A 24,781-nucleotide genomic window follows, 5' to 3' on the forward strand; every position below is an offset into this window, starting at 1 on the left:
TGAAGCATATTCTTGTAAACGGAAAAGCTTTGTCACCTCATCATGCGGTTCGCACGTCAGTCTTGGTTAGACCAGCTAAATGGATCGACTCAACCCAGACTCGAACCCGTTGACTCTTGACCCGTGGGTCCTTAACTAGGCCGGTCCGGTTCACTTTCTTATAGGGGCCGATTCGAGTTTAACCCATTAATCAAAGGAATTTTTACCTCCTATATACAAAATTACGAATTATGTACATTTTTAGGATTTAAAAATATTTAATCAATTCCTACAATCACCCCCCCCCCACGTTTCTCTCTCTTTATCTTACTCCCACCATGTTTCTCTCTCCACATCCCACCCCCCTCCCCACGTATCTTGCACAAGTGAGCAGCAATTCCACCATTGATAACCATTAAAAAGCTTTGAAGCTTTGAATTCGAATTTAGATTTTCAAAAAACATTATTTGTTTGAATTGGATATTGTTGCAAAGAATTGAGAATTCCCTCTACGTCTCTCTATCTCTCAATCCCTAATTTCAGTCATGTAAATCAAAGGAAAAGAGAGCAGCAATTCCACTATTAAAAAGCTTTGAAGCTTTGAATTCAAATTTGAGTTTTCAAAAATCATTATTTGTTTGGATTGGGTGTTGTTGCAAACAATTGGGAATATGATTTGGAGTTTATATCTCAATTTTGAGGGGTTTTGGTGAAGATTAGACTTGGTTTTGGCTGAATTTCAGATTGAAACTCGAAGAAGAAGAAGAAGACATGATATACATTATATTTATGAAATTGTAGTAAAATTGTAGAAAAATTATAACAAAACTCTATTCTGTTGTTTATAGATTTTTCTTTTATTTATTTAACTATTGTATGAAAGTTGAATAACATTGTTTAAAAATTATATTTAAGTTGTATGATATTGTAGTTGTATATAACTGAGTAGAAATAATATATGAAAATTGTAGATAAGTTTTACAAATTATCACAACCCCAAGTTATTAATTTGTCTAAATTAAGATCTGTTCTTCAATATAACAGAACGTCTTTTTTCCTTAAGACTAAAATAAAGGACTATTTTCGAACACTAGGAATATTTCATTCTGAATTAAAACATAAGAAACTTCAGAGTTATAGAATCAATCAATGGAAAAACTGGTTAAGACGGCATTATCAATACGATTTATCTCAGATTAGATGGTCTAGATTAATGCCACAAAAATGGCGAAATAGGGTTAATCAAGGTTGTATGGCTCAAAATCGAAATTTAAACAAATGGAATTCATATGAAAAAGACCAATTAATTCATTACAAAAAAGAAAATGATTCTGAGCTCTATTCATTAGCAAACCAAAAAGATAATTTTCAAAAATGTTATAGATATGATCTTTTAGCATATAAATCGATTAATTATGAAAAAAAAAATGACTCTTTTATTTCTAGATTACCCTTTCAAGTAAATAAGAACCTCGAAATTTCTTCTAATTCCAACACGTCCAAACACAACCTTTTTGATATGCTCGGCAATCTTCATATCAATAATTATCTAAGAAAAGGCAATATTCTATATATAGAAAGAAATCTCGATAGAAAATATTTTGATTGGAAAATTATCCATTTTTCTCTTAGACAAAAAGAAGATATTGAGGCCTGGGTTAAGATCGATACCAACAGTAATCCAAATACTAAAATTGGTATTAATAATTATCAAATAATTGATAAAATTGATAAAAAAGGCTTTTTTTATCTTACGATTCATCAAAATCCAGAAAACAATCAAAAAAATTCGAAAAAAGCCTTTTTTGATTGGATGGGAATGAATGAAAAAATATTAAATCGTCCCATATTGAATCTGGAATTTTGGTTCTTCCCAGAATTTGTACAGAATTGCAAGAGCTGAATTTGCAAAGGAACATGCTGTGGTAAACAATTGACGAGCACTGTCGATGATTAGAGAAAAATAAGGAAAGAGAAGAAGAGAAAAAAAGAAAAGAAAAAGGGTATAATTAAATCCCTTGATTGAAGGCACAAATAATGAATTTGGGAGCCTTTTGAGGTGGATTGTATATATTTTGTAAATAAAACTTGTTTATGCCAAGTAATTAGCTAAACATGGACATTAAGGGTAATAAAGTTTTAAATAGTGTATAGGAATAAAAAAATTCCTTAATCAAAACATGTTGACCCGACCCGGACCCGTAACCCCGGGCCCTAAAGGGCCGAATTCAATTTAATTTAAAAAAAAGTTAAAAACTAATAAATGATAAAAATTTCAAACTTTATACATATACACAAACTTGAAATTACTACGTATCCTTGTAGAATAAAAATGAAAGAAAACTCATACTTTTATTAACATTAATTCTATAACTAATAGTCTAAAACATATAGAATTTGACTATTTCGACAAGACGCCTCATAGTGTCTGGTGCTATATTCTTTCTTCAATGTTTGGATTCAATTTTTTACCACTTGTTTGAATATGTATATGTGAGTTGGTTTGGGTCGGTTGATCCGTAGGTCAGCTACCGTTCGGGTCCGGTCCGGTTCAGTGGGTCAAAATAATATAGCCCGGTCAAGACCCCTTAAATAATGGGTTGGTCTGGTTAGAGTTTTGTGGGTCATGTGCCGGTTAAATGGTCAATTTATTGGGTTATATGGGCCGGTTTTCAGGTCGACCTGACCCAGCCCATTTGACAGGTCTAGTCTTGGCTCAACTTGTGGCCTGCACGAGCGGCTCTACTAGGGTAAGGCAAGTGAAGCCTTGCCGTAGGCCTCCAAATATTTAACGCCCCAAAAATATGAAGCATTACTATATTATTATATAATATATACTCCATATTTATTTGTATAATACTCAAATAAAAGATTTCAAAAATTTTAAAAATTATAAAATTTGATAGAGGTAGGATTGAGTGATGAGTTAATAGGATAATTTTTTTCTCTCACTAAATTAAATAATATATTTACCTTCTCATCAATTCTATTTTTTCCCTTTATGTATATTCTTTTTTCATGTTTCTCATGATTTTAATTTTCAATTTCAACTTAAATTCTCTAGATTAACTATTTTTTTGTCACATTTGATTGATCCACACACCAGAAAGCAAGTTCTTTTGTATCTCATCTTTTTTAACTAAGAAATTCGGGAGACAAATATAGCAAGGTTCAAAACATGATGGATAATGGGCTCATCCCTTTACCATTGACCCATACATCACGAGTTGAGCTCTCACCACTAGATCGAAGTCATGTAAGATTTTTTGTGTCTCAATATTATATGGAATTTACAAAAGAAGTTTCCGGTCTTTTAAATATATTTTAGTTTTAGGCCAACAGTCCTGTTGAGCCACCCTCATTGATGATCAACAATTATTTACATACTACTGCTATACCATGAACGTATTGTTCAACTAGCTTCATTCACATTTGGTAACTGAATGACACATTCACTACCTTTAATATTATTGACATTGTTGTCTTATCTTAATTGAGACTCTATAAATTTGATTGAGAATGTCAGGGTAAGCAAGTGACTCTAGTAGGAGACTAGTAAAGCCTTGATTTAGATCCCCAAAATTTTTAATAATGGATTTTTTAATTTTATATCAAATTAGACAATATTAGCGTTTGTAGAAAAAAATTAAAAAATACAAAATTTTTGTAAAAAAGGAAAGAAAGATGTCTACTCTTTAACAATAAAAATATTTTTAAAACTTTGAATGAAACTACTTAAATTTTCATATTAGTAAATACATTTTTTACAACAATATCAAAGGTAACAAATTGCAAATATATGTCTAACATCTCATTATTACCCTTCTCTAATATAAATTATAGTGTGACCATGTGAAGTTAAAGACTTTATGTTATTTAAGAATATATATACTATAAACAATAAGTACTTATTTCTAAGGAATTCTAAGAAAGAACAAAAATTGATCCCCCAAAAAATAAAAAATAAAGCAAATTTCTTTTAATTGATTTAACTATTTCATTCGTAAGTAGAAAAAGAAAAGAAGATTAAGAAATGAAAGCATATAAGATAAAATAAAATTAAACTAAAAGCTACATTAATTACTTAAAAGTTTATTTACATACATTATTTACGTCAAATCTCTGAATAAAAAAGTAATATAAATAATTAAGAAAGCTTTTCTCATCCAAACCCATAACCGCCTTTCAGTTGAAAGTAACAAATTCGGCAATGAGCTTCTGCCTTCAAGCGGAGATGACCACTACAACCTTTCCATAAACAACCCAATTTTTTATTTCAAAAATTAAAATGGCGAAACTCCTCCAGGAAACTCTCTCAAAAGAACATGCAAAATCGTAATGGTGCTCTTCAACCAATTTCGACTTCGACACTTCTAGTTGCCTATTGTTTTTTTTTTCTCTCATTCTTATACTAGTTTTCTTGTTTGCAACAAAATTTTTCTTTTGAATTATATTTCAATTTCTAGTTCTCTAGTTTTTTTTCATCTAAAAACGATGGATGCATGGAATTGTTGCATCTCCAAGAAAAAACTGCTTGAATTATGTCCTTTCTGTGGTAATTTCGCTGCTTTTATTCAGTTTTCTAAAGTTTTCACTCTCTAAAATTCAAGTATTAGCTTAAATTTGATGGATATATGTTGCCCATGTGAAAGCTCTTTCTGTGCTTGATGTCGTGCTATAATTCCATATATTTTGATGTTATTTATCCTACTTGCTTGTTGGTTTGGATGCTAATTTGTGCGACAATTGCGCTTAATAAAGCTTATTTCACATGTAGGAATGCTTGGACATGAATTGGAGAAAAGTTGCACGAAATGGTACCTCAGAGCTACAAAATGGAGCAATAAAAGAAGAAGCGCAAGGCAATAAAAAGTCATAGCCATAGAGAGTGCAAGACATTGTCCAGGGCACTGTCAATGGCGCCTCAAACAGTGCCTTGCGCAGATAGGCGCCACAGACAGTGCAAGGCGCTGTCATTGGCGCCCCAAACATTGCTTTGTGTAGAAATAATGGTGCCACAGATAGTGCCTCCTGTCGACGATGCCATACGAGCAGATTTTAATTCCTCATTAGTTTTGGACATGTAGAATTCGACCCCTACCTTATAAATACTCCTTAAAGTTAGTTTTTTGAAGGTGAGAAAAAAATAGGGGAGACATTATTAGAGAGGAAGAGGACGTTTTTAGAGAGGGGATTCGACCCAAGGAAGCAAGAACACGCTAGGAGCAAGGAGGAGAATTCTTCTACGAGTTTTTCACTTCCCTCTTCCTATTTTCATTATTGGTTATGAATTCTAGTATTGTAGTTTTGCATACTATTATGAATAGCTAATTTTGTTATCTGACAGTCTCAACCCCCTAATTAATCTCAAATGACGGAGGCCGTGAGAACGACGTGCTACCATATGGCTCAAAAAAGAAATTCGTGCAAATTTTTATTTATTTATTATTATTATTATATATATTTGGCTCAAAACCTAACGTCTCTATCTTTATTTCTCTAACCTAATATCCCTCTAACGTATCTCTCTCTCTAACCTCGGCTAACGCCGACATAATTCCGGCGACCTCCACTAGAGTCAGGTAAGTCCCCTTCCATTCTTCTCCTCCCCTTCATTCCTCTTTTCCCATCCCAGATCCGGCGATCTGCCTCCCCCCACTCTTTTTTTTTACCTTCTCTTTATCTCCCCCCTGTTTCTGCCTCCTATTTTTTCCTCATCCACTATCCCTCTTCTCCTCTACCTTCGTCTTATTTTCTCCGGCTTTTGTTTTTTTTTTTTTTTTTTGGTGTTTTTTTTGTCTTTCATTTTTTCTTTGTCAATGGGCATCTCCGGCAGGAAGCGACGTTCTTCTTGGGTGGCTAGGCCTTCTTGGTTGTCTTCTGTCCTTTCCTGGTGTGCTGCTTGTCAAATTTTTTGGTGTAGCAGCGGCGGCAGAGGATTTTGCACAAGGGAAATTTTCCGGCGAGCCTTGAGAGGAAGGTAAGGCCCCGACGCAAGCAGCTGGAGGTGGGCGGCGGGTAGGCATTTTCGGACTGTAGCTGATGTTCGTAAAAACCATTTTGGCATCCATAGACATTCCAAGTTCTATTGTTCCTGCTTCGTATTTGTATCTTGCGTGTTCATAGCTTTGTTTCCTGCCTTTTACCCTTGAATGTTGCATTAGTTTCTTGTCTTTGTTGCGTGTTTACCTTTCTTGGCCATTAGCTGAGTCAGTGTACCTCTTGTGTGATTAAGAAAATTTTTTAGTCTACATTGAAACTTTTCAACTTGTTTGCATTTGCGTTAGTTTTAATCTTAATTTGTTGCCCTTAGTTTCTTTGTGGGTGAGGTGCCTAGTTGGAATGATAGTAGAGTAATTTCACGTCCTCGAATGGGCCAAGGGGGCGGGGGGTAAAGGGTGGCAAGGGGGGTAAGGGATCTGGTAGGGTGAGAGTGGAGTCGTAGAACATAGGGACACTGATGGGTAAGTCTATAGAGTTAGGGAAGATTCTTCATAGGAGGTTAATATAGCATGTGTTCAGGAGACTAGATGGAAGGGTACGAGGGCACAAAATGTTAAGAGGTTTGATCTATGGTATTCAGGAGGAGCAACGGGCAAGAACGGGATAGGTATTGTAGTTGATAGAGACCTTAGGGAGATGGTGGTGGATGTTAGGAGGGTGAATGATAGGCTAATGACTATTAAGCTGGTGGTTGGTGGGATCACTTTTAGCATGATTAGCGCTTACGCGCCTCAGGTGTGCCTAGGCAAGGAGGTCAAAAGGCTCTTTTGGGATGATTTGGATGAGGTTGTGCATAGTATTCTGCCCTCCAAGAAGTTCGTCATTGGGGGTGATTTTAATGGCCATATTGGGGTGATAGCTAAAGGTTATGATGAGGTGCATGACGGGTTTGGTTTCGGAGTTAGGAATGAGGGCGGTACATCTTTGTTGGATTTTGCTAAAGCATTTGACCCGATCTTAGCTAATTCGTGTTTCCAGAAGAAGGAGGAACACTTGGTCACTTTCCGGAGTAAGGTTTCCAGGACTCAAATTGATTACCTTCTCCTTATGAGGGGTGATAGGGGCCTGTGTACTGATTGCAAGGTTATCTCGAGTGAGTGTCTGTTGACGTAACAGACTCCTGGTAATGGACTTGGAGGTCAAGAGAGTAAGGAAGAAGAGAGCACTGTACGACCAACCGAAGATTAAGTGGGGAGCCTTGTCTAAGGCAAAGGCGCAAGGGTTGAGGGAAAAGCTGTTGGCCATGGGGGCCTGGAGGAGTAATGTGAACACAAGTAGTATGTGGACCACGACAACGACCTACATTAAGGAAGCTGCTAGAGAGGTGTTAGGCGTATCAACGAGTTATTTGGGAGGCCACAAAGGGGACTGGTTGTGGAATGAGGAGGTCCAAGAAAAAGTGGAAGCTAAGAAAGTCGCATATCTGAAGCTAGTGGGGAGCACTGATGAGGAGGAGCAGAGGACGCGTAGGGAGCGTTATAAGTTGGCAAGGAAAGAGGCAAAATTGGCAGTCATAGTGGCTAAGATTGTAGCTTTTGAGCGATTGTATGAGGATCTTGGGGTCAAAAGAGGCGACAGAAAGTTGTACAAGTTAGCCAAGATGAGGGAGAGGAATGCTCGGGACCTGGAACAAGTATGGTGCATCAAATATGAAGACGGTAGGTTTCTGGTGGAAGAGGCGGGTATTAAGCGTAGATGGTAGGAGTACTTCCATAGACTCCTAAATGAGGAAGGGGACAGGAACATCGTACAAGCTAGGAGAGACAGGGAGTCAGAGAGATTTAGGTTTTGCAGGTGTATTAGGAGCGAGGAGGTTGAGGGTGCAATACGGAAGATGAGCAGGGGTAAGGCATCTGAGCCTAACGAGATCCCAGTAGAATTTTAGAATGAAGTGAGGTGGGCAGGCTTAGAATGGCTTACTAGGTTGTTTGATGTCATTTTCAGGGGGGAGAAGATGATCGAGGCGTGGCGGTGGAGTTTGATGAGCCCGTTGTACAAAAATAAAGGCGATATTCAGGACTGTAACAATTATAGGGGTATCAAGCTACTGAGTCATACTACAAAAATTTGGGAGAGAGGGGTGGAGAGGAGGGTGCGACATAGTGTTACTATTTCCGAGAACCAGTTCGGGTTTATGCCATGAAAGTCTACTACTGAAGCCATTCACCTTGTGAGGAGACTAGTGGAGCAGTATAGGGAAAGGAAGAAGAATTTGCATATGGTATTCATAGACCTGGAGAAGGCTTATGATAAATTCCTGAGAGAGGTCCTATAGAGATGTATGTAGGCTAGCGGTGTCCCAGTGGCGTATATTAGGGTGATTAAGGATATGTACGAGGGAGCGAAGACTCGAATGAGGACTGCGGGAGGAGACTCAGATCATTTTTTAGTGGAGATGGGGTTGCATCAGGGATCGGTTCTTAGCCCGTTTTTGTTTGCCTTAGCGTTAGAGGTGTTGACGCGACACATACAAAGGGAGGTGCTATGGTGTATGCTATTCGCTAACGACATAGTCTTGATTGATGAGAAGCATGATGGAGTAAACGGTAGGTTGGAAGCTTGGAGAGAGACGCTGGAGTCTAAGGGTTTTAAGTTGAGTAGGTCGAAAATTGAGTACTTGGAGTGCAAGTTCAGTGATGGGATGCACGAAGAAGGAGTGGAAGTGAAGATTGGTACTCAAATAGTCCCCAAAAGAAATAGTGTCAAGTATCTTAGGTCTATTATTCAAGGAAAAGGGAGATCGACGAGGATGTTACCTATCGTATTGGAGCGGGGTGGAAGGTGGAGGCTGGAAGGTGGAGGCTCGCCTCGGGGGTTTTATGTGATAAGAGTGTGACACCTAGACTTAAGGGCAAGTTCTACAGAGTGGTGGTTAGAACGGCTATGTTGTATTGGGCTGAGTGGCCCGTCAAGAAGTCCTATGTCCAGAAGATGAAAGTAGCTGAGATGCGGATGTTGAGATGGATGTGTGGTCATACCAGGAAAGACAGGATCAGGAATGAAGTTATTAGGGACAAGATAGGAGGGGCATCGGTGGAGGACATGAATGAAATTAAATTTTTTAAATGATTTAACAATCTGTGACTAAGTAGAAAATGAAAAACATATAAGATAAAAAAAAAAAAAAAATTACCCTGGATGCGCTCTATACTCTAGACAAAAAATCTAGAAACCTTAATAATCGTCAATCAGGTATTTATTGTATGCAAGAGGGAAGGATCAGACGACCTTTCCCACATCCAACTATTTGGTTTCAACCACGACTTCGCAATTAAATTGGTACTCTTCAGTTCGTGGTGCAATTAGGATGGAACTTTTGGATATTTTTCTTAACATGGCATATATAGAGACAATTCGTAACTGTGACTAATTGTGAGTTACTTAGTATTGATTCCACCGTTTCTTCTCAAAAAGTATTCTCATCAAATGAATATTACATGCCTTTTCCCCTTATACCTTTTTCTATTTATACAAGTCATATTCCTAACAATCCTAGCGGTAAAAATCAATGGAATATTGATGTTTGGCTATAACTATTTATTTTTAGTGCATTATTTACCTTACATTTTAGGTGCTTTATTCATGATCATTTATTGATTGGCAATATATTATAATGATATTATGGAGCAATGATTGAAGAGAAAAATCAAAAGAAGATGAAAAGAACAATTGAAAAAAGAAACAAAAAAACGTGAAACTGAGAGATAAGGAAACAGAAGGAAAACTGAAGCAAAGCAAATCAACCTTTTAAACGAAGCAGAAACAAAGCAGGAGACGCGAGCCAATTTCCTCGCGTTAAAGGCAGCGACGCGAGGTCCAGCGCCAGAAAGTTCAGGCGTTTCTCGCTGTGACGCCGGGGCCTAGTTTTGAAGTTATTTCGCCTAAGTTTTTATTTTACACCTATAAATAGTTCTTAAACACAACTTTTGAGAGGAACTTTTGACGAAGGGAGAGCACAGAGCCGCCGTGGAGGCCGGGTTTCATCTTTTCTTCCACCAAACTTTGTAATTTTTATGTTTCTTTGTATGATTTGTTATTTGACTACTATGTCTATGTGGAGCTAAACTTCACGTTCTAGGGTTGTGGTTCTTTCATGACTATTGTTATTCGATTATTGATTTTGATTTCTTAGTTTATCATATTGATTTATTTAATCAATCTTGCGCTTAATTATTTGATTGCTTGATCACCAATTAAATACTAGCTACGATTCTAGAATTGAACTCGAAAGTGGGAATTCTAGATTGCATATAGGATTGAGTAGAGCAAGTTCTTGAACCTGGGCATCAGAAAACGGATTCGCGGTTAGGATAGACATATACCTAATTGTCTTGCTTGGTTGATGTACAGGAATTATAAATGCGTTCTTGTTAGTTCTAATTTCATAAACATATAGGCGTTAGGTTAGCTTGAATAGGCGAGTAAGAACTCGATAGATTCTTATGAGCAATATTAACCCTATCAACCAATAAACTAGGTAAATTAATTAGTCAGAATACAATAGGAATGTTATATAGCCCGTAACCCTGAATCGTTTTCATTACATTGATAACATAAAAATCTGTTCTTCCTTTGTTCACAGTTCATTATTTGTTTTCTTTTTATTTTTAATTATATTAGAATCAAATACTTCTAAGATTAATTCTTGTTTAGATAATTAGGATAGTCTAGTTTAGTTAATAGTTAATTACAAGTTCTCGTGGGTTCGATATCCGACTTTTAGTCACTTTATTACTTGACGATCACGTATACTTGCATGTGTGTTTGGCCGCAATAAGTTTTTGGCGCCGTATTGTGGATCCCTGTCCATATTGTGGAGGACCCCACTAGTGAAAAAATTGTAAGAATATTTCTGGGAGCGAGTTGTGCGCACAATCTCAATCCTTTAAGTGGAATAATTATAATATGTGTGGTGGTCAAGATAGTCATTGGGATGGTTGTCCTAATTCTTTTAGGTTTTATTTGTAGCAAATGTGATACCTCTATGTTTGTTTGTCGTTCATCATCAGGTATTCTTATTCTACTGCTTTATGTTGATGATATCATTCTAACTGATAGTCATTCATCTCTCCTTGATCAGTTCATTAGTCTTCTTTCACTTCAGTTTGCTATGAAAGACTTAGGCGATCTTCATTATTTTCTTGGTGTTCAAGTTGTTCGCTCACCTGGTGGTCTTCATTTATCTCAACAGAAGTATATTTCAAACATGCATACTTGTAATCTAGTTCTCACTGTGATGACCCTTTAAAGTAAATTTTTTGTTCCGAGATCTTGAAAACCTCTTTTTATCACACCTCGTATTGTGTGCGCAACCCGGACGCGTTTTCGAAAAGCCTTTGTGTGAAATATAAGAAACAATTAGGAAATTGGCCTTTAAAAATTAATTAAAGTTGACTTTGGTCAACATTCTTTGTAAATGGACCTGGACCCGTAATCCGACGGTCTCGTATGGTCCGTAGTAAAATATGAGACTTGGCCGTGTGCCCGGAATAAAATTCCGATGTCCCAAGCCCGAGAAATAAATTTTTGAAAAAAGTTGTTTAACGAAAATATTAAGAGTTTTGGAAAATATAAAGATGCTTGAAATTGATGGTATCGGGCCTGTATTTTGGTTCCGGAGTCTGGTACAGGCTTTATATAATAATTAAGTTGAATCTGTGAAGTTTGGTAAAAATCAAAGGTTGTTTGGTACAAATCTGACCTTTATTTGAGGAAATAGTAATTTCATTTTTCTTGAGTGATTTTTATGAAATTGAGGTTGAATCCGTAGTTGTTGATGTTGTTTTGATGATTTGATTGCACGAGCAAGTTCGTATGATGTTTTTAGACTTGCATGCATGATTAGTTTGGAGCCCCGAGGGCTTAGGTGAGTTTTGGATAGGCCTCAGAGTGAGCTTAGACTTAGAACATAACACTTGCAGGTTCAGAAAAAATTGCAGGTCTCTGAAACTAGGCTCCGCGGTGGAGCCTTCGCGAGCGCGGTGGGATTAATGCGGTCCACGATGAGCAAGGCTATGTCTTTGCGGCCGCGCTCGACATTTTGCGGTCCGCGGTGGAGCTCCGTGGCCGCGGTCCTTTTTATGCGCTCAACGGTGAGGGTCTGAGAGGGGTATATTTAAACGAGACTTTTTTAGCCATTTCCCATTGTTCAAACATAAAACATAAGAGGCGATTTTTCAAGACACTCCTTCTTCCCCAAAACACAAGTAAGTGATTTTTAACTTATTTCTTTCACTCTTTAACTTCTTTTTACAAGATTTCATCCTAGATTCTAATATTTTCATGGTGGAATTGGAAATTTTGGGTAGAACTTAGGAATATTAAAATTTGGGCATTTAGACCTCAAACTGAGGTCAGATACCAAAATCAATTATATACCCAAGCTCGGGGGTAAATGGGTAATCGGGTTTTGAAGAAATTAAAGTGCCACCGCTGAATCACATAATAGAATATTGACCCGGTCAAACTCCGCATGCTAAGTACAAAAGTCCACATGAAGACAGATATCTACTATTAACATGAAAAAGTCATTTGAGAAGTGTACTGGATAAGAAACAAACTAAGCATTGAGAGATTTTGACTGCGCTGTTATGGTTAAGATAGATCGAGAAACTTTAAAGTAGAGAAATGCTTCATACCGTCCAGAAAATAGCTGATGGGGTATCTCCAAATGATGCCCGTATTGCGGAAGTCAAATGTATATAGTGTGAATAAGTCACAATTATTATACCAAAAATTATGACAGCCACCAAATAATAAATAAGACAATAAAGCAACAATGAAGGGAACACCAGAATTTACGAGGTTCGGCTAATTTTGCCTACTCCTCGAACACAACCAATATTTTATTCCACTCCAAAAATACAAGTGAAATAATACTAAAGAGAGAAGATACAAATGCCTTAAACAGATGAAAAGGCAAATGAGAGGTGTGTTTAAATCCTAAACATTAAGCCTTCTTTTATAGGGGGAAAAATCCCCTCCAACTCTTCTCCCAACCGACGTGGGACTTTGGCATTTTGCCAAACTTCAACAAATCTCCACCTTGGCAAAATTCCACACCTTCAATTCTCTCTCAATAACAAATTTTGGTTGTGTCTTCATCTTCAATCTTCGGTGTTCAATAATGTTGATCAAATCCAAACAATGTTGAAACTTGATCGTAGTCACCACTTTTGTCAACATATCAGCAGGATTCTCTGTAGTATGGATTTTCTTTATCGTGACTCCACCTTCTTCTATGATTTTTCGTACAAAATGATACCGAACATCAATGTGTTTCGTCCTTGCATGATAAACTTGGTTCTTCGCTAATTGAATTAGCACTTTGACTATCACAAAAAATTGTGATACCTTTTTGTTCAACACCAAGCTCCTTTAGCAATCCCTGAAGCCAAATTGCCTCTTTCACAGCCTTTGTAATAGCCATATACTCTGCCTCTGTTGTAGACAAAGCAACTGCAAAGTAGACTTCCAACTAACTGGTGCCTTTGCAAAAGTAAACACATAACCAGTAGTTGATCTTCGTTTGTCCAGATCACCCGCAAAATCTGAGTCACAATATCCAACTACAGACTGATTGTCTTCCTGCTCAAAAACTAACCCGACATCTACAGTATTATGAATATACCGTAGAATCCACTTCACAGCTTGCCAATGCTCCTTCCCTGGATTGTGCATATATCTGCTAATAACTCCAACAGCTTGTGAAATGTCAGGCCTTGTGCAAACCATTGCATACATCAAGCTACCAACAACATTTGCGTATGGTACCTTTGACATATACTCTCGTTCAGCTTCATCCATTGGCGACATAGTAGTACTTAGCTTAAAATGGGGAGCAAGTGGAGTACTAACTGGCTTAGTCTTGTCATCTATGCCAAAACGTTGTAGTACTCTCTTCAAATATTCTTTCTGAGATAAACAGAGTTTCTTTGAACGTCTATCTCTAATTATCTCCATGCCAAGAATTTTCTTTGCCTCACCCAGATCCTTCATCTCGAACTCCTTCTTCAGTTGAATCTTCAACTTATCAATTTCTTCTGAATTATTGGAAGCTATCAACATATCATCAACATATAGGAGAAGATATACAGAGGAACCATCTTTAAGCTTGTGCAAATACACACAATGATCGTATTTGCTTCTCGTGTACCCTTGTCGCAACATAAACTCATCAAATCGCTTGTACCATTGTTTAGAAGATTGTTTCAATCCGTACAACGATTTTTCAAGTTTGCATACCATATTTTCTTTTCCAGCAACTTTGAATCCTTCTGGTTGAGTCATGTAGATTTCCTCCTCCAAGTTTTCATGTAAAAATCCATCCGAACTAGTTCCAAATTCAATTGTGCTACCAAAACCAACATAATTCTAATGGAGGAATGTTTTACAACTGGAGAAAATACTTCATTGTAATCAATTCCCTCCTTTTGAGCATATTCTTTGGCCACCAATCTTGCTTTGTAGCGAACATCTACTTGGTTAGGAAATCCTTCCTTCTTTGCAAATACTCATTTGCACCCAATTGCTTTCTTTCCCTTCGGGAGATTGGCCAATCTCCATGTATGATTCTGATGAAGGGACTGTATTTCATCATTCATGGCAATCCTCCACTTATCTTCTTCTGAACTTTGGACAACGTCTTTATAAGTGGTAGGAACATCATCAGCTACAATTGAGGTTGCACAAGCAACTGTCTCTATGAGACGAACAGGTTTCGTTATTGTTCTTTTTGGCCTGCTGGTTGCTATTGATTCAAGTTGTTGTTGAGGTTCCTGAGTTGGAATCTCCTCTACTGGCTCTCCTTCCAGAGGGTAATCTTCATTTGTTTCCTCCTCTGCTTCTTGTGTAGGAAAAATAAATTTTCCCTCAAACTCCACCTGCTTAGAAGCACCTTTATTTTGTTTGGTATCTTCTGTTACCTTATTTACCATAGCAGATTCATCAAAGGTAACATCCCTGCTGAATATTACTTTCTTTGTCATAGGACACCATAAGCGATATCCTTTGACTCCAGAAGTAATTCCCATAAAAATAGCCTTCTTTGCCCTTGGATCCAATTTTGACTCTGTCACATGATAATATGCAGTTGAGCCAAACACGTGCAAAGAGTCATAATCTACAGCAGGCTTTCCATACCATTTTTCAAATGGTGTCTTGCCATCAATAGCAGCAGATGGTAGACGATTAATGAGGTGACATGCATATGTAATTGCCTCAGCCCAAAATTCTTTGCCCAAGCCAGCATTGGACAACATACACCGTACCTTCTCCAGCAAGGTCCGGTTCATACGTTCTGCCACTCCATTCTGTTGTGGTGTATGTCTAACAGTGAAGTGTCGGACGATGCCATCATTTTCACAGACCTTATTGAAATGATCATTTTTGTATTCACCTCCATTGTCTGTGCGAATACACTTGATCCTCTTGCCTGTTTGATTCTCCACCATCGTCTTCCATTTGAGAAAAATTCCCAACACTTCATCTTTGCTCTTCATTGTATACACCCATACTCTTCGGGAAAAATCATCAACAAAGGTTACAAAATAGTGCTTCCCACCCAATGAAGGTGTTTTGGAAGGACCCCAAACATCAGAGTGTACATAATCCAAAATGCCTTTAGTATTATGGATCGCTGTACCAAATTTAACCCTTGTCTGTTTCCCTTTAACACAATGCTCACAAAACTCCAAGTTGCAAGCCTTGACTCCTTTTAACAATCCTTGATCTGATAGAGTTTTCAAGGATTTTCCTCCAGCATGTCCCAAGCGCATGTGCCATAGCTTGGTTGCTTCTGCCTCTTTGTCGTCACTGGATGTCACTGTCGTTGTCCCAATAACTGTACTGCCACGATAGCGGTACATATTATTATTCTTCCGATTAGCCTTCATTACCACTAGTGCACCGGAGCATACTCTCATCACTCCATTTTCTGCAATGATTTTGAACCCTTTTGATTCTAGGGCTCCCACAGAGATGAGATTCTTCTTCAAATCCGGTACATATCGAACATCTGTTAATGTTCTGATCATTCCATCATGGTTCCTTAATCGTATTGAACCAATGCCATATGAGGTAAGAGGGCTGTTATCCGCTGTGTGGATGACTCCATATTCTCCTTCTTGAAATTCCACGAACCAGTCCCTGTTGGGACACATATGATAGCTACAAGCCGAGTCCATCAACCATATGTCTGATGATGTTGATGACTCTGTTGTAACTAATGAGAAGTCTGAATCATCACAATCAGCTACATTTGAATCCATAATGGCCTTTCCATTATTATATTTGGCCTTATTCTTCAACTTCGGACAGTCTTTCTTCCAGTGCCCTTTTTCTCGACAAAAGGCACATTCATCTTTGCTGGGTCTGGATCTTGACTTGGATCTTCCCTTCTTTGTCCTCGTTTGATTTTGAGGACGACCCCTCACAAATAGTGCTTCTCCTTCTCCGCCCTTCTGTTTTTCTCGCTTTCTTTGTTCATAGCTGTACAAAGCCGAACAAACTTCTCTGAGAGAAACTTCGTCATTTCCATGGAGTAGAGTAGTTTCAAGGTGCTCGTACTCATCAGGAAGTGACGCCAACAACATCAAGGCCAAGTCACCATCATCATAAGTTGTATCCATATTTTGCAAATCTGTGACCAACTTATTGAAACTGGTGATATGTTCATTCATCGTGGTACCAGGAACATAGGTGAAGTGAAACAGTCTCTTCTTCATGTACAATTTATTTTGACTGTTTTTCTTCAAAAATTTATCCTCCAGTGCTTTCCATAATTTACTTGCAGAAGTTTCCTTTGTGTATGGATATTTCTGCTCTCTAGCAAGGTAGGATCGAATGGTACCGCAAGCAACACGGTTGATAATTCTCCAATCTTCTTCTCCAATAACATCTGGTTTCTTTTCTTCAATGGCCAGATCTAGCCCTTGTTGAAAAAGGACATCTAGAACCTCGCCTTGCCACATCCCAAAATGTCCGGACCCGTCAAAAATTTCTACCGCAAATTTCGCATTTGACACAATTCTTGTCATAAGCGAAGATGCCAATGATGACGTATTGTTGACACTTGATGTAGATTCTTCTTGTTTATTGTCTCCCATATTTGACACAAATATTATTTAATAGCTGACGACACAAATCAAGATTATTTCCTTTCTGATGTAGAAGATCAGACTAAGCTGCAACCACAGAGCATACTCAGACAGAACCTTGACTCAGTTACCAAGATAAATCTTTTCTGATGTGGAAGATCAGACTATGCTGCAACCACAGAGCATACTTAGACAGTACCTTGGCTCTGATACCAATTGTTGCGGAAGCCAAATGTATATAGTGTGAATAAGTCACAACTACTATACCAAAAATTATGACAGCCACCAAATAATAAATAAGACAATAAAGCAACAATAAAGGGAACACCAGAATTTACGAGGTTCGACTAATTTTGCCTACTCCTCGGACACAACCAATATTTTATTTCACTTCAAAAATACAAGTGAAATAATACTAAAGAGAGAAGATACAAATGTCTTAAACAGATGAGAAGGCAAATGAGAGGTGTGTTTAAATCCTAAACATTAGGCCTTCTTTTATAGGGGAAAATCCCCCCAAACTCAACTCCCAACTGATGTGGGACTTTGACATTTTGCCAAACTTCAACAGAGACATCCTCCAAAACATTATCGATCTTCTTTATCGCTACTCTCTCTCTTGTATGAGAATCAACTGTTGCTGCAACAACACCATAGCTCCCCTTGCCAACAACCTCTTGAATTTCATATTGATGTGCTTCACCATATTCGGTAAAGAATTCCTTGGAAGGCATTGCCTGAGAAATCAAAAGACACTATCAGAACCTTTTTTTTTAAACATACAGGCAAAATCTAAGAAACACGCATACAATGTAATAAATAAATAAGGTGTTAAAATCTTTTCCCTCCCCATCATCACTACAAATTTTGAAAAGTATCAAAAATCTCAATCAAACATTATCTTCCAATATTATTGATTTTTGGGAAGGTGCTCAAGAAATGCGGGCAATACTCCTCTTTAAGTGTCAGAAAAAGGATAGGAAGAGGATTTAACAATCATCAACGATACAGAATCAGATGCAAACCTTATGGACCGCTCTAGACAATATTGACTCAAGTAAATCAGCTTCTGCTTCAGAGTTATAAGGTAGTCATGGGACTAAGGACAGTAGCTTAATGATGGAAATTGATACAACCACTCATAGTTAGACAGAGAAGGGGAGCCTTAGCATATCTGGTAAAGTTGCTACCATATGACTAGGAGGTCACGGGTTCGAGCCATGAAAATAGCCTTTTGCAAAAATGCAAGGTAAAGCTGCGTATGATAGGCCCTTGTGGTCCGGTCCTTCCCCGAACCTCGCGCATAGCGAGAGCCGGAAGGTTAGTGCACCGTGTATTGGGAAAAAACTGAGTTTATATTAAAGATGACGTGGCATGACACGTGGTTTGGTTAAATGGTCAAAGTGCAACAATTGACTAAGAGGCACGGATAGAGACAACCACGGGAAGAGGAATTTAAATAGGCACGAGACGAAGTGCAGATACGAGTCTCGTACCAATTCAAGTCATTTACATCCAACGGATTAGAAGGCATTAAAGACAAAGATCTGATGACAGAAATGAGTCCAAATTCATTATTAAATACCTGATACGTTAGAAAATTGGTATTTAATAGGAATGATTGTATAACGACTTATTTAATATCATTTATTACTCATAATTATACCATTAAAGTTGAGGCTTCATTTCTTTACCTATAATTACCTATAAAGGAAGAAGTATCATCATTTGTAAGGACACGGAATACTATTGGGAACTCATTGAAATACAAAATTATTTACTATTTTACCTTCATTCTCAAAAGTATTTTATTTTCGTCTCTTGATTATCAGTAACCCGAATTTATTTTAGCTTTGACCAAAGACCCAAATTTTTGGTTAAACAAATTGGTTCCGTTACCGGGAATCTGATAATCTTTTCTTTTAAGCTATATCTTGTCGATTGTCGTCACCATGTCAAACAACAACACCGACAATAACAGTAATAACACATTGGGAAACCATGAAAATCAATTTCATCAAAATCAAGATGACATGGTTCCCTCCCCTCCAGATTCACCACGTCAATCTCGTGAAGGCACTCCTGTTACTGAATCCCGTGCTGATCAACAAGAACATTCTGAACACTTTGAAGGAGTTGCAACTGAAGCTTTACAAAAGCTAATTGATGCACAGGTCGGCAAAGCTCTTCAGGCGCTTGTTAGTCGATTGCCTGCTGCACCACCCACACCAACTCCTAATAATAATACATTGGAGAATCCCCGTTATGGCCTTGATAATTCTGGAAACGGAGCAACCCCCAGTGGACCACAGGAAGGGGGACCAGGTAATTCAAATAATTCATATTTGCAAAATTTAGTACTAACCTTGCAGAAATAGATTAAGGAACAAAATGAGCATATTGAACAAATCCCTGGAGTTCCGCCTGTAATAAAAGGAGTAGACGTGGACAAATACTCACAACAACCATGGAAGCCAAGTGCTGCTCCCCTTCCGATTCCGAAAAAATTAAAAATGCCTGACATCCCAAAATATGATGGTACTACAAACCCACGTGACCACGTGACTGCATTTACAACAGGCATGAAAGGCAGCGATTTGACCAAACAAGAAATTGAATCAGTACTGGTCAAGAAATTTGGAGAAACACTCACCAAGGGTGCATTAACCTGGTATTCTTTTTTATCTGAAAATTCTATTAATTCTTTTGCTGAGCTTGTAGATTCTTTTATTAAAGCACATTCGGGAGCACAAAAGGTTGAGAAAAGAATGGAAGATATTTTCAAAATCAAACAAGGGGATTCGGAGTTGCTTAGAAATTTTGTTGATAGATTCTAGCGTGAAAGAATGACTCTACCTCGTGTGCCTGACAATTGGGCTGCAATAGCCTTTGCAAGTAATTTAAATGACAAAAGTTCTGAAGCCACGAGACGACTCAAAGAAAGCCTTCGAGAATTTCCTGCAACCACGTGGAATGATGTTTACAACAGGTATAGTACGAAGCTGCAAATTGAAGAAGATACCGTACCTAAGTTTCATCATAAAGAAAGGGGTGGTCCCCGAAGATCAGAAACCGAAAAAAGATCAGGTAAAAATAGGTATGATCCATATATGGGACCTGCAGGAAAAGACCCACGGACGAAACAAGATAGCCAGCAATATGATCAAAAATTGAGGAACAGGGACTCTGGCTCTTCTTCAAAGTTCAGGAATGATCGGAACAGACAAGAATCATGAGATGATGACAGAAGTTTAAAGGCACGATTTGGCGGATATAATTTTAATGTCTCTACCTCCGAGCTCGTAGCTGTTTTAAGAAGCATGGGAGATAAGGTACGGTGGCCAAAAGAGATGCGATCAAATCCAAGTAGACGCAATCCAGATCATTGGTGTGAATTCCACAATGATCAGGAGCACAAAACTTCTGAATGTAGATTCTTGCAGAGTGAAGTAGATCATCTATTGAAGCAAGGACACCTCACTGAGTTATTTAGCGAGAAAGGAAAACAAGCTTATATGAAGAACAAGCAAGAGCCACCGCAACCTCCTTCACCCAAGAGGACAGTGAATGTCATAAGCGGGGGAGAAGATATTCATGGCATAACCTACACAGCCTCCAACAAGGTTTCTAAGGTAACAATTACACACGGGAAACGGGTGCGACAGTTCCTAGAAAATGAAAGGATCTCGTTCGATGACGCAGATACCGAAGGAGTGACAACTCCACATAATGACGCACTGGTAATATCTTTACTTGTACATGATACTAATGTAAAACGAGTTTTGATTGATCCAGGGAGTTCTGTAAATATTATATTACTAAGGGTACTACGGGAAATGCAAGCTGAAGACAAAATGATACCCAAGGTGCACACCTTGTCAGGCTTCGACAATTCAAGTGTAGTAACAAAAGGAGAGGTAATTCTAACAACTTTTACTACGGTTGTTGTTAAAGAAACTAAATTTCAGGTAGTTGATATGGAAATGGCCTACAATATGATCATGGGGAGACCATGGATACACGATATGGATGTTGTCCCATCAACTCTGCATCAGGTTATTAAATTCCCATCACCATGGGGAATTTGCCAAATTCGTGGGGATCAGCTGATGGCTAGAAGTGTCAACGCTGTAACAAGTACGAGCACCGTAAGTAAAGAAAAATAGCAATTACAGGAAACAGTTGAAGGTAAAAAAGATCAAACTTCAGCTGAACAAGAAAAGACAGATTTGGACTCAAGGCCTGACACAATTCAGGAACCTGAAGAAAATGAAAGCATCAAAACGACAATTGAAGAGCTTGAGGCAGTGATGTTATTTGAGCAATGGCCTGAACGGAAGGTTTATGTCGGGGCCAATTTAAGCTTAAACATGCGAGGTATGATAATCGAATTTTTAAAAGCTAACTTAGACTGCTTGCTTGGTCCCATGCTGATATGACAAGGATACCACCGGATGTGATGACTCACAAACTCAATGAGGACCCTTCTTTCACGCCAATAAAGCAAAAGAAAAGAAAGCAAGGTGCTTTCAAGAACCAGGTGATTCAGGATGAGGTCCAAAAATTACTAAAAATTGGATCGATCCGTGAGGTAAAGTATCCTAATTGGTTGGCTAACACGGTGGTCTTACCCAAGAAAAATGGTAAGTGGCGTGTTTGTGTGGATTATACCGATTTAAATAAAGCCTGTCCAAAAGATTCTTTTCCCTTACCACATATAGACCAACTAATTGATGCAACCGCAGGTCATGAACTTTTAAGTTTTTTAGATGCATACTCGGGATATAACCAAATTAAAATGGATCCTGGTGATGAAGAAAAAACTTCTTTTATCACAGACAGGGGACTTACTGTTATAAAGTAATGCCCTTTGGTCTCAAAAATGCTGGGGCAACCTATCAAAGGTTGGTCACCAAAATGTTCCAAGAACATTTAGGAAAAACAATGGAGGTATATATAGACGATATGCTCGTCAAAACCCAGCGATCTCATGATCATATTTCACATCTGTCTGTTACATTTGAAATTTTGCGAAAATTTAATATGAAACTCAACCCAGAAAAATGTGCATTTGGAGTTGCATCAGGTAAGTTTTTGGGTTTTCTTGTTTCTAACCGTGGTATTGAAGTGAATCCTTCTCAGATCAAAGCAATAGAAGAAATCCCTGATATCCTTACTAATAAAAAGGAAGTACAAAGATTAACGGGAAGAATTGCAGCTTTGGGGAGATTTATTTCCAAATCCTCAGAAAGGTGTTTTAAGTTTTTCTCTGCACTTAAAAAGCAAGATCATTTTGAATGGAATGAAGATTGTCAACAAGCCCTTAGAAATTTGAAAGCTTATTTGTCAAAACCACCGTTGTTGGCAAAACCGAAGGTGGGGGAAAAACTTCTCATTTATCTGGCCGTATCTGAAGTCGCAGTAAGTGCTGTTTTAGTCCGCGAGGACCAAGGTAAACAATCTCCTATTTATTATGTAAGTAAGTCCTTATTGGAAGCTGAGACACGATACCCACAGCTAGAAAAATTAGCATTAGCTTTGATCATGGCATCTAGAAAGTTAAGACCTTATTTTCAATGTCATCCCATTGTTGTAGTTACTGCTTTTCCGCTTCGAAATATTTTGCATAAACACGAACTTTCAGGAAGATTAGCAAAATGGGCTATAGAACTAAGTGAATATGAAGTTATTTATCAACCCAGGACCGCTATAAAGTCTCAAGTACTAGCTAATTTCGTGGCTGATTTTAGCCAGGGGATGCATTTAGAAGCAGAAAAAGAATTACTAGTTTTTAATGGTGCAAACCCGGGGACTTGGGTTTTATTCACTGACGGTTCATCTAATGTAAAAGGGGCAGGTCTAGGAATAGTCCTTGTACCACCTGTGGGTGAGACTATAAGATATACTATAAAATGTTATTCTATAACTAACAATGAAGCAGAGTATGAGGCTGTAATTGCAGGTTTAGAATTGGCACGAGAACTCGGCATAACACAGATTATAATCAAGAGTGATTCTCAACTTGTGGTCAATCAAATGCTGGGGACTTATAAAGCCAGAGAGATGCGAATGCAAGAGTACCTCGCAAAAGTACGGGAGTTAATAAAACAATTACAAACTTGGAAAGTAGTGCAGATCCCAAGAGATGAGAATGTAGAGGCAGATGCTTTAGCAAATCTCGTATCTGCAGCAGACGTAGCAAATAATACAAATGCTTCAGTCATACATCTATTTCATTCCGTTCTCGAACCTGACAAAAACGAGGTAAATTTTAATCATTTAACATGGGATTGGAGAAACGAAATTGTTGCTTTTTTACAGCACGGTACCGTGCCTAATGACAAAGGAAAGGCTCACGCGCTTCGCAAAAAAGCTGCTCGATATTGTTTATATCAAGGAAATCTTTATCGAAAGATGTTCGGTGGACCACTAGCAAGGTGTCTCGGACCCTCTCAAACAGAATATGTGATGAGAGAAGTGCACGAAGGACATTGTGGGAATCACGCAGGGGGACAGTCACTGGTAAGAACATTAATTCGCGCAGGGTATTATTGGCCTAAGATGGAAGAAGAAGCAACCAGTTTCGTGTCCAAATGTGATAAATGTCAAAGATACGGCAATAATATGCACAGACCAGCTGAGTTACTACATCATGTTATAGCCCCGTGGCCCTTTATGAAATGGGGAATGGATATCGTAGGTCCACTTCCACAAGCAAAAGGCTAGGTAAAGTTTCTACTTGTACTTACAGATTACTTCACTAAATGGGTAGAAGCAGGGGCATTTAAACAGGTACGAGAGAAAGAAGTTAAAGACTTCATATGGCGAAATATAATATGCCGCTTTGGAGCACCCAAGGAGATCGTGTGTGACAATGGACCACAATTCATTGGAGCTCAAATCACAGAATTTCTTCAAAGTTGGCAGATTAAAAGGATAACATCTACGCCATACCATCCAGTAGGTAATGGACAAGCAGAATCCACAAACAAAGTCATTATCAACAACTTGAAGAAGAGGTTATAGAATTCAAAAGGTAATTGTCCTGAGGTGTTACCTGGAGTATTATGGGCTTATCGTACAACGACTAAAACAGGCACTGGAGAAACGCCATTTTTAATGGTTTATGGTGCGGAAGCCTTAATTCCAGTTGAAATAGGTGAGCCAAGCACACGGTACGATCATGCAATGGAGGAATCTAATGATGAAGAGATGCGGATCAACCTTGATTTACTTGAAGGAAGAAGAGAAGCTGCATTGATAAGGATGGCAGCATAAAAGCAAGTAATTGAACGATATTACAATAGGAAAGCACGCCTCAAATTTTTCAAAATTGGGGACTTCGTGCTTAAAAAGGTGTTCCAATCTGCAAAGGCTGCCAACTCAGGAAAGTTAAGTCCAACATGGGAAGGACCGTACAAAGTCTGTGACATTGCGGGAAAAGGAGCATACCAGTTGGAGACAATGGACGGTAAAATTTTACCTTCACATTGAATGTCGTCCACTTAAAAAGATATTACTTTTGAGAAAGTACTTACGGTCAGGTATCACCGTGTTAAAATTTCTCTCTTGGATTATTAATATTTTACTAACGATTTTAGATGCTAGGCAAAATACCCTAACTCGTGCCAAATGATGAGTCACAACCTGCAAGGCAAAATGGAGTATTCTTAAATTCCTAGCCCAGGGTTACAATTAATCTG

General features: G+C 38.1%; 2 protein-coding genes across 2 annotated transcripts; both read left to right on the forward strand.

Moving 5' to 3' along the window:
* The first annotated feature begins 6,618 nt into the window (after positions 1 to 6,618).
* LOC104219740 (uncharacterized) lies at positions 6,619 to 7,095 on the forward strand. Its single transcript, XM_009770462.2, has one exon. It carries the CDS (start codon positions 6,619 to 6,621, stop codon positions 7,093 to 7,095), a length of 477 nt encoding a protein of 158 aa, XP_009768764.2.
* A 13-nt stretch (positions 7,096 to 7,108) lies between these two features.
* Positions 7,109 to 7,684, forward strand: LOC138880273 (uncharacterized). The gene has a single exon (XM_070159952.1). It carries the CDS (start codon positions 7,109 to 7,111, stop codon positions 7,682 to 7,684), a length of 576 nt encoding a protein of 191 aa, XP_070016053.1.
* The last annotated feature ends 17,097 nt before the right edge of the window (positions 7,685 to 24,781 follow it).

This window comes from Nicotiana sylvestris, chromosome 10, assembly GCF_000393655.2.
Source record: "Nicotiana sylvestris chromosome 10, ASM39365v2, whole genome shotgun sequence".
NCBI lineage: Eukaryota > Viridiplantae > Streptophyta > Magnoliopsida > Solanales > Solanaceae > Nicotiana > Nicotiana sylvestris.

Bases quoted from the DNA above. Each gene is read 5' to 3' on its own strand.
- LOC104219740 (XM_009770462.2), top strand. From the start codon at position 6,619: ATGGTGGTGGATGTTAGGAGGGTGAATGATAGGCTAATGACTATTAAG.
- LOC138880273 (XM_070159952.1), top strand. From the start codon at position 7,109: ATGGACTTGGAGGTCAAGAGAGTAAGGAAGAAGAGAGCACTGTACGAC.